Raw genomic sequence first — 17,103 nt, 5'->3', positions numbered from 1 at the left:
TGGGTTGGGGAGGGAGGGGGATATCTCAATGATCAGTTACTGTGTTTTAGCTCAGGTTTGCTTATCGCACTTAAGCACTCCATTGACTTTGCAGCCACAGGAAGCACAGCCTAATGTGCCGCGTGTAGATATACATGACATACACGTGGCTGTGTTATTAGATGAGATAGTAATGGTCATCTTTGGCAACTTCTGTCATGCCATGCGAAATTTCTTCACCCCTTTTCCTGTGTACCAAAGCCAAGTAAAGACTTGTCACATACAGCAGTACTCTAACATATGAGTACCATATGAGCAAATATATTGCTCAAGTTTCTGTGTTACTAAGTTTGAGAAGCATTGGAAAACACACTGTAGTTAATGCTCAAAGCCATCAAGCATGAAATGCAACCAGTGGCATATTATTAGAGCTGGTACTAAAGTTATGTTATGTTGTCGAATTTTTGGTGGGCTGTTACCTGGCGCATGTAATGATAATTGTATGTTGTTCACAGCAACATATTTTATGACAATTTGCATGTCTTATTCACAGACATCTGGCATAATATACAGTTAAGAACAGACTATTGCCCTGTTTATAATATTTGGTAATGTAACATTTCTGTTAATTAATGAGTATTGCTATTTTTTCAGTCTCTGTCACAAGTGCTAGTATGAGAGCTCTTATCATCACTGGCATCTTGAAAACTTTCAGTATAATCACAGTCATCATCTTCAGGGCAGTCTTCTGTTTTTATGTTACCAGTTTTTTGCTTAGATTCCACCGGTTTGTCTGTTCCTTTTTCTGACTTATCTTCCACTATTTCTTCAATTTTAACACCTTGATGCTTTGTTATTCCTTGTGTATCACCTTCACATTCACTTTCACATGCAATTGTTTCTGCATTTTCATTGATAGATACTTTTAATCCAAGTTTTGAACACTTATCATCGGAAAAGGCACTTGGGCTGAGATGTCCATAATCTTGATACTTTTTAGGGATATCATGAACAGCAATTTTCAGACCAGGTTTACACTGTTCGTTCTTCCGTTTTTTGAACTTTTCTTTCATTCCTGCCTATGAAATGAAATACATTTAGATAAGATATTTTAATTATGGTAACCAAAACTGAAACAGTGGTAGTAAAAATAACTGTCAGAACAAATAGAACATTTAAGACAAAAAGAAAGTTAGAGTAAAGATTATGAAAATACTCAACATACAATCTGTATAACATGTAAAAAAAATCTTAACCCATTTATACAGTACAGTCACATTAATGTTACCACTGGCTATGTCCAACTTCAATGTGCAATAATCACTCACAGAATGCAGGTGGCAGTGCTGGCAGTGGAGGTTACATCAAGCATGTTTAGGGGATGCAGAAAACAATACAGTAATTGTCATAATGTGGAAACGGAGGTGTTTATTTGATATTGAGTTATTGGTTATTGAACCAAGGGTGGAAACATTTCTGAAATGGCCATGTTTGTAAACAGTTCCAGTGCCACCATAGTTAAAGTATACCATGCATGGCAAAATGGTGCTATCCAAAACTGGTGCTGAGGCATCTCTGGTGCATCACAGTCCATACAAGACAGGGGTGAATAATGACTGTGAAAATGTATATGAGTGAACAGATATATAACTGTTGAGAAACTGATCACCCAGATGAACCAAGGGGCTATCAACAGTGTCTCCTCAATGTCCATTCAGTGAACATTGCTATGTAAGAGCTGCTGCAGCTGGCCCCTGGTTCATGCACCAATGTTGACTGCTGTTCTTTGGTGGCGAAGGCCGTAATTTGTATGCCAGTACTGCAACTGGATGTCCACTGAGTCGCGACAGTTGGACTTTTCAGATGAATCATGCTTTGTGCTACATATGACAGATGGTTGTTGGTGTGTACAGTATAAAATATCTGAAAGTAAACACTCTGCATATGTTATGATCCAGGGAATGTTTTCATGGTATTCTCTGGATGAGCTCATCATTCTGGAAGGTACTGTGGATCAATACAAATATGCATCTATCCTTGGGGACCATGTCCACATCTATATGTAGTTTGTTTTTCCTCCACACGATGGCATCTACCAGTAGGACACTGCAACATGCTACACAGCTTACAATGTATGTGTGTGCTTTGAAGAGAACCAGGCCTGGCTACAAATTCCCTTGATTTACATTCAAAAGAGAATCTGTGGGACTACCTCGATTAGGCTGTTTGCACCATGGATGTTCAACAGAGGAACCTAATGCAGCTGGCCACAGCACTGGAGTTGGCAGGCTCCACATCCCTGCATCCCTGTTGGTACCCTACAGAAATTCACTGACACTCTCCCTGCACATCTCACAATGGTCCACGGCTGCAAAAGGCCACTTGGGAGGCTTTTGACAGGTGATCACATTTATGTAACTAGACAGTGTACAAAGCATTTTGTAACACACACAGTATTCAGAAAACTGTTGTCTTAATAACACACCATGTAAGTAGATTAAATGCTCATAAAACACGAGTAACAAATTAAATCAAAATGTCATATAAAACAAAGAAAACACTTCACATCAAGAGACATAGATGATAGCATGATTCAATAACATTATAATTTTTTAAGTGCAAGTAAATTCATCACAGGATCAAATTTATGTATTTCAAAGAAAAAACAAGTTCCTCCAGCACCAAGATAACGTCGGTCTGTAATGTAGTAAGAACAAGATACAAAACAAAAATAAGTAAATAAGAATGAGGAAATCTACTTAAAGGCAAATAATGAACTGATCTGAGATAGTCCAAAAATTGGCAAACCTTTTAATAAGTTTCTTTCTGTCAGTTGCATAATATTTGAGTCTGAACACTTCCTTAGTAGATAGCCTACATTTTCTAAGACAGAATTAGAGAATAAGTTTGATAAAATAAAACCACACTTTGTATCTCCAAAAGAAGTTTACAGCATCATTAAATCTCTAAAAGTAAATATTCAGGAGCTTATAATAAAACCACCCATGTGGAGTTTGCTGGTCTCCGATTGGGCATCTCCCCAGGTGATGGATAGGGGAATGCTCACCAGATATGGTGGGTACCATGGAAATAAAATACCTGGGATGGACCAAGACTAGCAACTGCTGCCTTGTAGTATGATATTGCCTTATCAAAGACTAAAGGAAGAAAACCTTGGAAACACTTAACACAGAAAACCATTTTCAGTAGCAAACAGTGTGGATTTCACAAAGAACTGTCTACTGAACAGACTTTGTTTATTTTGATGGTTGTACTAGAATCAATACATAATAAATTATTACCAGTGAGAACATTTTATAATTTGGCTAAGATTTTTGATCTTGTAAAAGTTTTTCATCTTATCTTCTTGGCTGATAGATTCATTAAATTCATGTCAATCACAGTAATATGCAATTAAAATCACAGAGATACTGCAAGGTAAATTTGTAGGAATTACTTGTTCCAGTGAACTGTGTGTGATGTGCAAGTTGTGTGGCTGTGAAATTGGCACAGTGCTTATTGTATTTTTTTGTTCTTTAGAATGCCTGAGCTGGCACCAGCAGAGATTCTAAGAATTCTGTACCCCTTACCAGAGGTTGTAGAGGATTCAGATTTCGATGATGACTCTGATTATGATTAAGACATTTATTCCTCATATACTTTAGAGATTACGAACTTACATTCTCCACCAGGGTTTTGACTACCTCTCATATTTTTTCGAAATGAGAAATGTCATGCCACTATCCTTCCCAACCCTCCCACAGTGGTATTCAGCCATCCACTGAACCTACACAATATACTCAGCCATCCCTACACAATCCCTGCTCCCAACCCCTTACCTCATGGCTCATCTCGCTGTAACAGGCCTAGATGCAAGACCTGTCTCATACATTCTCCCACCCCCACCTACTCAAGTGAAGTCACAAAAATCACCTATCCTATCAAAGGCAGGGCTACATGTGAAACCGTTCATGTGATCTACAAGCTAAGCTGCAACCATTGTGCTGCATTCTATATGGGCATGCCAACCAATAAGCTTTCTGCCCACTTGAGTCACCACCGACAAACTGTGGCCAAGAAACAAGTGGACCACCCTGTTGCTGAGCACTCTGCGAATATGAAATACTTCATTTCAATGACTGCTTCACAGTCTGCACCATATGGATCCTTACCGCTAACATCAGCTTTCTGAATTGCGAAGGTGAAAACTCTCCTTGAATTGCCCACAGCAATTTTTGCATTGTTTCACAGTAATATTCAGCATTCACCACCTCAGCTTTGGTCAGTAATTCGTTGAGGAGCACTCCCTGTCCTCCCCAGACCACTAAACCCAACATTTTCCTCACCAACACAGTCTGCTTGAATCCTGTCTTGCATGGAAAGCCATTATGATGCCAGTGCATTGAGTGCTGCTTGGTTTCTGGGGTACTGTGTGCAATCCATGTCTCATTATCTGAGAATATTCAGTCCAGAAACTCAGCATCAGCACAGGCATCAGCATGGTACTGCTGTAGAAAAGTCAAAGCTACTCCCATGCGCTTTGCTTTGTGTTCTGGAATCAGTTGCTTTGGCAACCACCTGGTGCACAATTTTCAGAACATAGTTTCATGCAACAAGGAGTGGCTCATCTGTGTGAACGGACTGCTAAGTTCCGTGACTGGTAAGCAATGATTCTCCATAATGCATTACCACACAAGCTCCATAACGTTGCCTGTAATGATGGATGGACTCCAGCTGTGCTCCTCACCATGAACTTTTTGGTGACCTGCTGTAAATCCTCTTTACCAGCAATGCACCATCAGCTCACCTGTGACATTAGGCCCATAGACCTAGCACAGCTGACAATGAGTTTCATTCGGCACTATGTTCTGTGTCTTAAAAAAACTTTATCATTGACCACACTTCACACACAGTGGGAACTGGAATATAAGCCTCCATTTTCAACTGCTTCTATAATGCTACTGTGGTTCATTGGCTGTGGGATGAGTAGAAACTTAGTTTATGGATGTGTCTTGTACTGCCCAATCCAATAAAAATAAAATGAGGACACGTAGTAAGTAGATGTATATCAGCAATGTCACACAGGATGAATTGGCAAAAGGATTAAAATATCCAACTCTGCAGGCACTGACAGTGTCCCTGTAACAGTCTTAAAGTTGGGCGCTTTAAACTTAACTGAACCTCTTACACACCTATGTCTAACATAATTGAAATTTATAAAAAAGGCATGAGAGATTATGTAAATAACTATGGGAACATTACATAAATACTGTCACAAAACAACTTAGCAACAAAACTATCACTAAAATTTGACAGTCCTCCAAACAAGGATATGCAACAACCCATTTATCTCTTATCAATAATGAACAAGACTGTAGAAGAACAGAGACCAAATTCTAAGGGTTGCAATTGCAAAGAAATTAAAAATGGAATAAACACATAGAATATCTGAATGCAAAATGAAGCAAAACCTGCTACTTTTTTTCCTCACTAAAATTCTGTCATAGTGTTAAAACAATAAAGGCTATCTCCTTTGCCTACAATATAATAGCAACAAACCATCCAAAGAAATGTCTGAAGACATAAACTGACAGGTAGGACAATTGGATTACTATTGAACTTTGACAAGACTAAGTACATACAAAGAAGGACTTGCCACAGCACTCTACTAGTTAGATAAAAGGTTACTTAAACACTGGAATACAAAAAGTAGATACTTTTCACTATTTTGGACTACTACCTTAATCTGAAAACCCACATCCTAGAATTAATGAAGGCTCTCAATTCAGTAACATCTTGCAGTAAACATGATTATTGTTACAGGTTATTCAAAAGTTACAAAACTAGTTTATTCCGCATATTTCCATCCACTTGTGAATTTATTAATTTACTTGGTTCGGTGTGGGAAAACTACTTACAGATATAATATTTAATACTTTTAGAATAAAGAAGCATGTTACAAGAATTAAAGCTGGTGTTGATTCTAAACCATCCTGCGGACCCCTCTTCAAAGAATGTATTTTGACAACTGCTTCACAAAATATATATAATATCGATTCTGCTGATAGACAGATATAAAATTATATTTACAATCCTAAGTTTCAGAACTAACAGTCCCTTCCTCAGGAAGTTCAGAGGTGACAGCAGTGGTGATACTAACAATGTATAGGGTGCTCACCAGAGAGGTGATCAGTTCCCATGCTCAATTGGTGGGAGACAAATGCAGTTTTGTTGCATGAAACATATGTAACAGAGGCTAAAACATAAAACTTAATCCTCAGAAACCCTGGAACACTCTCTCTCACACACTTTCACAAAGAACACCAAAAGGAGCCACAAGGCAGGTTGTGATCAGAATACACAGAATATAACCAAAAAGAACTTCAAACAGTGTAACAAGGAAACTTGCCTGACTGATCAATTGCAAAATAAAAGACAAAGTAGCCATACTGGAAAAACATGAAAATCTTCTACCTAAGATACAGTTTAGAAGACAAGACATAACACATTCAGTTTACTGTCTCCTAAAATAGAGGACAGGACAGCTAATAAGGCAGATGCAATCGTTGGAGCTTGGTATAAAATGCATTCTGGTAAAATGTCCTGTACAGACACCTGTACATGACAAGCACTGCATACTGGTGAATCCTTTGCCTGGAGAAGGAATCTTGTAGATTGGGGGAGTTGAAAAGGTAGGACAGGTCACTCAGGCCACAGGATGAGAGGGAACCAACTGTTGTGAGAAGAAGGCAGTACAGACATTTCAGGTGACCAGAAGTACTGACCTGCAATTAGATCTCACTTTTTTTTTAATTTACTCAAGTGATTTTTCCTTTTGATTCAATTAACTGCCTTTTGCAGTAGCCACCAAAAAGATCGCGGGAGGCGCACATCGGCACGGCGCGTCAAGGACAGTAGTTGCCGCAAGTAAAGTGCCGTCCACCAGGGGGCACGCGAGAATTCGGCCACACCCTCTGCCGGCAGAACAACAACAACTGAGGTAGCTTGGGCCGTGCCCACTCAGTTCACATCGGGAACGCCTAACAGACAGCTCCCGGTCTACACTATGTGAAGTGCGACGGAAACATGAATCGTGTTACTACACAATTGGCGATGAGTAGGGTCGTTCTTTCATGTGTTGTGTCGTCGTTCCGGTTTCACAGCTTATCCACAGCATGGAGGATTTAGTGCGGACTTTGGTAGAGCAGCAGACAGAGCTCATGGCAACCATGAAACAAGTGCTTCCGGCATTGCTCTCCACGCAGTCTGCTCCAGCGCCGTTCCCTCCTCCCTTTCCCCAGTATGACAAGATGGAGGAGGATTGGGACACATATGAACATCGCCTTTGGCAGCATTTCCAGGTGTTTCATGTTGCCGACACAGAGGTATGTCAAGCACTCTTCTTGTTTTGGATATCTCCCTCACTGTATCAAGTTTTACGGCAGCTAACGCCGTTGTAGGAACCCTCGTCCTTGTCCTTCGATGCATTATGTTCATCGCTGTCTTCATATTATCGCCGCCGCACGCATGTTGTGGCGGCTAGGGCCAAGTTCTATCAATGCAAGAAACAGCCCCATTAGTCTTACAGGGCGTTGGCCACTACCCTGCATGGTCTTAGTTGCAAGTGTCATTAAGGCACGGAGCAGTCAAGAGAGTTGTATGCCCACGTTATGGTGCGTGACGTCATTGTTCGTTCAGCCCCTGATAGGGAGGTCTGGCAACGGGCCCTGCAGTTGGAAGACCCTTCCCATGAGGAAGTCCTGTCCATTGCTCAATCATATGAAGTCTCTCACACTGCAGGTCAACAGTTGGAAGCGTCACGGCGGTTCAGGGTGGCGCGGCCATGTCCACTGCGTCCGGGGTCGACGATGTGCCATCGGTACAATCCGGCCATTACGGCCGCTCCAGCATGGCGCATAAACAGAGTTCCGGCTGCCAGCCCCTGTTCCCGTCCTGTGCATCATGCTTTATACATCATGATCGGTCAGAGTGCCCTCAGCGTTGGGACGAAGGAAGCCGGTACAGAGGATATGGACGTTGACATTCAGGAAGTTTCATCGGGCCAGGCTCCTAACGCATCGGAACACAAACTCTTTATCAAGGTGTCAGTTCGGTCGCGCCAATTACAACTGCAAGTAGATATGGGCGTGGCAGTTTCCTTGTTGAACGCACAAACTTACTCCGACCTTGGGTCGCCTCCACTGGCGGCAGTTTACCGGCGTCTACACGGTTATGGTAAACAGTTCATTCCCCTCCTGGGACAATTCACTACCGACGTTACTAACAAATCAGTTCCTCAGCCTCTTACTTTCATTGTTGTCAGTGATGCAAGCTCCACTAACCTTTTTTGGATAGGATGCCTTTCAAGCTTTCGGTTTTTCTATCGCAGACACCATACAATTGGTCTCCGAAGACATTGCCTATCAATCATTGGAATCTTTGACCACTGACTTTAAGGATGTCTTTGAGGAGGGGCTGGGGAGTGTTTCAGGCTTTGAAGCTCACTTGATGTTAAAGGCATCAGCTTGCCCGCATTTTCTATCCGTGAGGCAGATCCCCTTGGCTCTCCATTCTCAGGTAAAAGCAGAGCTAGACCGGCTGACAGCCCTCGGGGTTGTTCTTCCCATTTATTCTAGTGAGTGGGCTTTGCCCCTCATTATTGTCAGGAAACCCTCGGGAAAATTACGTCTTTGTGGCAGGAGGCCCATATTTTTCGAAATTGATCTTTCGGAGGCTTATCATCAGATACCACTTGATGAGGACTCCAAACAGCTGGCAGTCGTCGACACCCCATTTGGCCTTTACCAATACCAGCGGTTGGCCTTCCGAATATTCAGTGCCCCGGCGATAATTCAGCATTATCTTGAGCACGTCACGTCGACGATCCCTCATTGTATTAATTACCTGGACGACATAGTTGTCACAGGCCGCAGCACGAAGGAACACTTCCACAACCTTTGAACCCTCTTTCTCAAATTCAGGTCTGTGGGCCTGCGTTGCAACCAGCATAAGTTGAACTTCTCCCAACCGTCCATTGAGTATGTGGGCTACACCATCTCTCGGCACGGCGTCCAGCCGTTAGGAAGTTTGGTCCAAGGTATCGTCGACCTTCTGTGGCCCGCTTCGCTGAAGGAGTTACAAGCTTTTTTCAGCAAGATTGCCTATTACCACCGGTTCATTCCCAGGGCTTCCTGATCACTCAGGCAGTATGGGCCATGCCCAGTCAGTTCACATTGGGCATGCCTAGCAGACAGTTCCCGGTCTAGACTATGTGAAGTGCGACGGAAATGTGAATCATGTTACTACAACTTTTCTGGCATTCTTTTATTGTGTTATCTGTGTCTAATCCACAGTTTTTGCCTGTTCAGCATTTGGTGATGTTTCTACATGTTCTCTCTCTCTCATAGGTTCAGAGATATTTTTTTTTAATGAGGCTTTCTCTATTATCCATTAAGTTGTCATCTTTCTTTATTAAATGATCTTTTTTTCCTTCTGAGTGTGGCTGGCCACATGTTTTTTCCTTTCTTATGGTATTTTATATGGTAAACTCTTTTGGTGATCTACTTCCAGTATTTTGCAATTGACTTGTATTGTTGAATGGCTTTCTTTATCAGCTTTCCAATAATTTTCACTCATTATTTGCCCAGTATTTCTTGTGTCATTATTGTCTTTCTGCATTTGGTGAACTTCTCCTGTTTCCTCATGGTGTTATTCGCTTTCCACTGATATTCACTTTACATTTCACTATATATCTGCTGCACACTCTTTCAGTGGGTAGTTTACTTAAGTGCAAGAGCACTTCACCCTCTTTTGTCAGTTGGAGATATGTTTTATATCTTCGATGATTTTTCTTCATCTTCAGCAATCAATTTTTGTGTATTTAGCAATTCTCTTTCCTTGCAAAATTTATTCTCCAATTGTAATTTTTTTGACATCAACTGCATTAGGTATGGAAATGTTACCTTTTGCGGGCACATGAAAATTTGTGGCAGACCAGGATTTGAACCCAGATTTCCTGCTTATCCCAAGCTATCACCCAGATGAACCAAGGGGCTATCAACAGTGTCTCCTCAATGTCCATTCAGTGAACATTGCTTTGTAAGAGCTGCTGCAGCTGGCCCCTGGTTCATGCACCAATGTTGACTGCTGTTCTTTGGTGGCGAAGGCCGTAATTTGTATGCCAGTACTGCAACTGGATGTCCACTGAGTCGCGACAGTTGGACTTTTCAGATGAATCATGCTTTGTGCTACATATGACAGATGGTTGTTGGTGTGTACAGTATAAAATATCTGAAAGTAAACACTCTGCATATGTTATGATCTAGGGAATGTTTTCATGGTATTCTCTGGATGAGCTCATCATTCTGGAAGGTACTGTGGATCAATACAAATATGCATCTATCCTTGGGGACCATGTCCACATCTATATGTAGTTTGTTTTTCCTCCACACGATGGCATCTACCAGTAGGACACTGCAACATGCTACACAGCTTACAACGTATGTGTGTGCTTTGAAGAGCACCAGGCCTGGCTACAAATTCCCTTGATTTACATTCAAAAGAGAATCTGTGGGACTACCTCGATTAGGCTGTTCGCACCATGGATGTTCAACAGAGAAACCTAATGCAGCTGGCCACAGCACTGGAGTTGGCAGGCTCCACATCCCTGCATCCCTGTTGGTTCCCTACAGAAATTCACTGACACTCTCCCTGCACATCTCACAATGGTCCACGGCTGCAAAAGGCCACTTGGGAGGCTTTTGACAGGTGATCATCTTCGATGATTTTTCTTCATCTTCAGCAATCAATTTTTGTGTATTTAGCAATTCTCTTTCCTTGTAAAATTTATTCTCCAATTGTGATTTTTTTGACACCAACTGCAATAGGTATGGAAATGTTACCTATTGCGGGCACATGAAAATTTGTGGCAGACCAGGATTTGAACCCAGATTTCCTGCTTATCACACGCTGTCACCTTAACCATCATGCTTACATGTACATGCTCCTCAGGCTGATCCAAACTTCCATATGCCACACAGTTTATGCCCCTCTGCCTCACAATGTTACTTGGATTCCTGTAACAGCGTTAATGAGACAAGCATGTTCAATGCTAGTATTATCATCATTGTTTTGGCCATCTAGGCTTGTAATACTTAATTTACAATTTCTGTTCCTTCAGACATGCATGCATGCATATTACAAAATTTATTGGCCAACTTGTATCCAGATTTTTTGTTTACTGTAAGCAGTCACCTTAACCACCTTGGCTTTCCATGCATGCTCCCCAGACTGACCCAATCCTCCATATGCCACATTGTCTACATCCCTAGATGGTTAAGACAGCCACTTGCAGTAAGTGGAAAATCTGGTTTCCAGTCTTGGTCCAGCACAAATTTTCATTTGGCACCAATAGGTAATATTTCCATACATAACATAGTTAATATCAAAAGAATACACAATTGGTGAATACATTTCCTAATTTTAATACAGCTGCAGATCAACATCAATGTCTGTTCCTTCAGATGTGCATGCATGTGTGAAGGAACAGGCACTGTAAATGAAGTATTACAATCCTATATGGGCAAAATGCAATAATAATACTAACATGGAACATTGAACAACTCTGCCTCATTAACCCTGTAGCATTAATCCAAGTAATTCTGCGAACAACAGGTGCATAGACAATTGTGATATGATGGACTATTATTTGAGCAGGAGGTTTGGGTTTGGTCATGAATGGCATATGAGATGTATGTGGAAGAAGTGGCAGCCCCAGTGTTACTTGGGGGTCCGGTACGTGTAATCACCAGCTGGTGTGACATATTCAACTGTCAAAGTTTGAAATTGGGTGCACATGACGTCAGATCCACTGCTGACACACACAATAGCATCTCACATATTGTTCATCTTTCTGCTCATATAGCATAAAAGTGGCCAACATAATGAGGGGCGACATGTCATATTAAAAAGGGGGGACACAACAATTCTGCTGATGTGCAGATATTAGTTGCAATTTGGATATGTAAAAATATACAGCACATAGAAGGTTTTTGTAACCATCAATCAGCAGATGTTTAATAACTTATTTATTATTTAATGTTCAATGGAGAGTGAGCACTCAAACTGTAGCTCTCAGCAAGACACTATGATTGACATATTCACATGATTTGTAGCATGATTAATTAAGCGATGAGAGAAAATTCAGTTGGCTTTTAAAATTAATATTAATTATGACAAGTACACAACCAGCATGGCAGTGTGCATTGGTGGAGGCTGTTACACAAAATATTCAACCTTAGCTCTTAAGATGTATGTTTTTTATTATTTGTTTATGACTTTGTTTAGTTTCACCCATAACTTACGAACTACCACACATATCCTAATTATGAATAGTGCATTGGAAAGAGGATCATAAATCCAATCAGAAACTGGTGTCACATCTATAACTATTGCACTTGGAATCAAATGTAAATTTAGACTAGAATTTTAGTGCATGTCTACTGGTGCATTCAGAATCACAGTGTTATCTACATATAAAAATATGTAAAAAATGTGAAATTCATTAAGTGACATGCATGTGGGATTTCCAATGGAGAGGTGTTCTGAGGCTACTTAAGGGTACTGTCCTCTTGCTTTGGGCTGTTGTTTGTCACAACTTGGCTGAGGCAGGACCTGTGCTGGTCAGAAAAGTGTTCAAAATGTTTGACATGAGTCTGAGTTATATTCCAGCGACATTCAATTAGAAAGAGAGACATTTTCCAGTTCATCAGTAGTAGGACTTGTGATTTACATATGGGACTCCGATTCTGAAAACTGAGGTTGGTCTTTAACTTAGTTTGCCTTGAGTTGGACACAGAATATTTTGGTTAAACTCAGTTTAGATGTTAGTTGGTATATGGCCTATTTTCATTTAAAATTTATCTGAGGACAGAGTCTGAGATTTTTACTAGCTGTTTTAATTTATTTAATTTTTATGCATTGAGTTAACTAACAAATAAATTGGGGTCTCTAATCACTTTCTACACCACGTGCCAGAGCAGATGATTCCACCAGTCAATGAAGTAAACAATATTTTGAAGATGATAAATTTTATTATGTGAAAATAAACGTAATTGTGAAAATGTAGATATTGTGTTGTGGATTGTTAGATGAAGTATTTTGCACCTAAATACAACCTAGTTACATTTGTCTTACTAGTTAATAGCATCATGGGCAAATTCATATATTTATTTTAAAATTAAAGTATACATCAGAGGGCAAAGCAGCATAGGACCATACCCAGAAGTACACATCAAAAGCAATACTTCCATCAAGTACTATTACATCACACAGTGTGGCATATGGAGGTTACGGTTGGTCCGGAGAGCAGGCACAAATAGCTGAGATTATGAAGGTGACTTCTTGCAATAAACTGGAAACCTAGGTTTGAGTCATGGTCTGGGATAAATTTTTGTGTGTCACCAAGGTAGATTTGCAAAACTAATACAGCTAATGTTGAAAGAATTTGCAACTGCTAAATAAATTTCATATTATTCATGTAACTGCAGATCATCATCAAAGTCTGTTCCTTCAGACTTGCAAGCATTACAAGGTTAGATGGGTGAAATGATGATGATAACACTAACACTGAATATGTTTGTCTCATTAATATTGTTATAGGAATCCAAGTAATGTTGCGAGCAATAGTGGACTAGAGAGTGTGATATATGGAGGTTTGGGTTGGCCTGGGAAGTGTGCATGGATAGCTGAGAAGGTTAAGACAATTGCTTGTGACAAGCATGAAATCATTCTTTGAGCCCAATTCCAACACAAATTTTCATGTATAGCCAATAGATAATACTTCCATACCTAACACATATGATGTCAAAAGAATTTTGAAATATTAATACAGCTGCAGATCACCACCAATGTCTACTCCTTCAGATATTCATAGGAACAGATGTAAACAAATCTCTTTCCCTCTCTCTGTCTGGTACTGATTTTTCTCAATTTTCTTATTTGGCTAATTCTTTTTGATGCTTGGTGAACTTCTTCCATTTCTTTGCCATCTTTTTTGCTTTTCAGGATCTTCTCAGTCTATTTAATGACTCTCTCTTGCCTGTTATTTTCTGTACACACTTCATGTGGTCAATTACTCTGTGTATAGAAACCTCTTACCTAACTCTACTCATTTTCTCCTTCCAGTATGATTTCACCTCTTGCTGACAACAGGTGGGTCTGTATGTCTCATCCTGTGTTCTGAGTGACATGCCCTTCTTTTTTAGCCTTCCCTAATTAATCCCTCTCTCACTCCCAAGGAGGTAGCTTAGATCTGATGTACTTAGACTTGTATGTTCTTTTATATGTTTATTGGCAGTGCTGACATTTCTCCTGAAGGTAAAGACTAACCAGTAATTTTTATTCATGTTTTAATAGCTTCATCAAGAGAATTTTCCTTTTGAACCAACTACTCACAATATACATATTCTCATTAATGTCATTTGGAGGTCTCGTGTATTGGTACCCTATCATACTTGCTAGAATCTTCTGATCCACTGTTTTGGTCTTCTTGCTGAGGACTTCTTCCAGTAACTGGCTGTGCACCGTCCAGCTTTTGTAAAAGCCTCAGGAAGGAAACAACAATATCTAGTAGGAAGATTCTGGCAAGAAAGATGCAGTACCAGTACCTAAGAACTTTTAACATAAACTTCTGCAAAGACCTCAGCAGCTCAGCATGAGTACAAAAACGAATAAGATACATAGGTACATATGTATTCAACAACCTGCTCAAGCATACCACATTTCTTATAGGTGTAATGTGGTGGAATTTAGGACTGAATTAAAGAACTTTTGGTAACTCCTCCTACTACATTGAAAAGTCTCTTCACAGGAATTCTTAAAAGTATTATATTATGTTACAATGTAACTATTATTAGCACTATAACACAATAGTATTTCATAATATTAATTGTTTCAAAGGACAATTCAAAACAAGTAAATTATCAGAAGAAGCTCTTTGTCTACCTTCACCTCACTACAGGTAGCTCTCTCATATCCTGGGATCTAAGTAACCTACCCTTCCTTTTTAACCTTCCCCAACATAGCCCTCTCTTCCTCCCAGTTAAGGAAACATTGGTTCTGAAAAGTAAGTTGCGTCTTCCTGTTACTTTCATACTGTGTATCAGCAGTATCATACATTTCACTTCCTGGGCTAGCAATTCTGCCTTACATTTTATTATTTTTCATACATTTCCTTGTAACGCATCTAAATAAAATGAACATCCTTGACTTGTTTCCACAGTCCAAATACCATTTAACAATTTCCTTGGAATATGATTGTTCCAAAGAAATGAATTTCACACTACTATTCTGACATAAGTGTCACTCAATCAAACATAAGAGAGAATGAAGAAAGTTACATCAAAGTAAAAATGAAATGGTTTGCTGTCAGTCTGGTTGGGCAAGGATGGAGCTGCATGTTCGATGGGGAATAGTGTAGAAGATAATCTACAAACTTGTACTCAATATTATAAGCGCACTGGTCATGTACTGCATTATGCATGTCATCTTAAATTCAGTCTGCATTACCTTACATGGACTTTTGCCTAACTGTATAGACCTCCATTTCATTTTTTAATATTGTTTTTTTTTCACTTCAAAGCTTTCTTTTTATTTACCATTTTCATTTTCAAATTTATATTGATTTACAATACTAAAAGTAAAAATGACCATTGGATTAACACAGCACAGACCCACCTTTTGTTCAGCATAAAATGTAACATATCATAGCTTTTAAAAGCTGTTTCTAAATATTGCAAAAATACAATCACAATAGTTGACAATGATTCTGGAGAAACTGTAGCCTGATGTAAAAGCATAGAGAAACTAAGAGAGGAGAGGGGGAAGGGAGAATACAATTTCCACACATGTGAAAAATATCTCCCACTTCTTACCTTGAATGATAAATACATGGTCAATATACCACTCCTACAGTCTATTTCAAGAACTTATGCTTTGAAGGAGGAATTTACTGTATTATTTTAATGTGTTTGTTAGGTTAACACAAGCAATACATGTGGTGAAGTAATCACTCCAAAATATATACAGTGGAGAGTGAAAACGCACATTTGCCCACACCTGTAAAAAAGGATGCATCTTATTGTAACTTACAACGGAATATTCAATATTCAGGATGGATGGATGCATGGACATGTGTGTGTGTGTGTGTGTGTGTGTGTGTGTGTGTGTGTGTGTGTGTGTGTGTGTGTGTGTGTGTGGTTTTTTTCTTTTTTTGACACTTTTTGTTGTGCCCATTTGCTGCTCAGCATCTCCTCTACATGGTGAGTAGCAACTATCCTTTTCACTTTATTGTAACTTACTTGACACTGCCTGGCAAATAATGGTGGGATCTGCTGCACGCGATCAAGCATAATTTCCATATCTTGTAGGAACTCTTCTCTCCTGATTCTTTCCTCCTCTCGACGTGATTGTAAACGTAATTCCAAATCCTCAGCTATACTGTAATTAAGAGCTCTCCAGGCAGGTTGTCGGCGAATGAATCTAGCTCGTAATCGTGCTTCCTCTTTTCTCCTTATTTCTTCTTGTTTCTGTAGCAATTCATTTTCTAAACGTTGCCTGCAAAATGGATTAAACTTAAAACAAGATAAAAACTTTGTGGCATAAGAAATGATTAACTTATAAATTGTTAATGAGCTATTTTCTCAAAAAATATACTTATTCACTGCTATTTGTAACCCATAGCTTGTGATCAGTACTGTATAGGGAGGTGACTCCGATAAGGTGGTGTCAATCCAATCATTTACCAGTTTTTTCAGCAATTACGCTGCAGCTGACCATTGTTGTGAATTCTTGACTAATCTATCAACAAAAATGGTGTGTTAGAATGCATGCAACCAGCAAATCACATAGGCAGTATGTGTGATATTCTTATGCTGCACCTGTGTAGTGAACCCATCAGTGCGAAAACTTCTCCTGGCGCCTGTTACTTCTGAATTGTAATAGTAATTTGGAATATTATTGCTTAAATATGAACGTCTTAAGTGACACAGTTCCATTTTTTTTTTGTACATTGCTAATACTGCTTATTAACTCATTATGGTAAGATGTAGTTTAGAATGAGTACTC

At 39.7% G+C, this 17,103-nt stretch overlaps 1 protein-coding gene across 1 annotated transcript in view; it reads right to left on the bottom strand.

Annotated features, from left to right (window-relative positions):
- Positions 1-241: 241 nt before the first annotated feature.
- LOC126352649 (protein FAM161B-like) overlaps positions 242-17,103 on the bottom strand; it is a 175,823-nt gene continuing 158,961 nt past the window's right edge. The window contains exons 6-7 of the mRNA XM_050002701.1: positions 16,338-16,593; positions 242-1,058 (exon numbers count right to left, since the gene is read on the bottom strand). Of these exons, the coding sequence (XP_049858658.1) occupies positions 630-1,058; positions 16,338-16,593 (685 nt within the window). The 3' untranslated portion in view covers positions 242-629. The remainder of the gene's footprint in view (positions 1,059-16,337; positions 16,594-17,103) is intronic.

The sequence above is a fragment of the Schistocerca gregaria genome, chromosome 1 (genome assembly GCF_023897955.1).
Source record: "Schistocerca gregaria isolate iqSchGreg1 chromosome 1, iqSchGreg1.2, whole genome shotgun sequence".
Taxonomy (NCBI): Eukaryota; Metazoa; Arthropoda; class Insecta; order Orthoptera; family Acrididae; genus Schistocerca; species Schistocerca gregaria.
The sequence above is the reverse complement of the archived record's forward strand: the minus strand, read 5'-3'. Positions and strand labels throughout refer to the sequence as shown.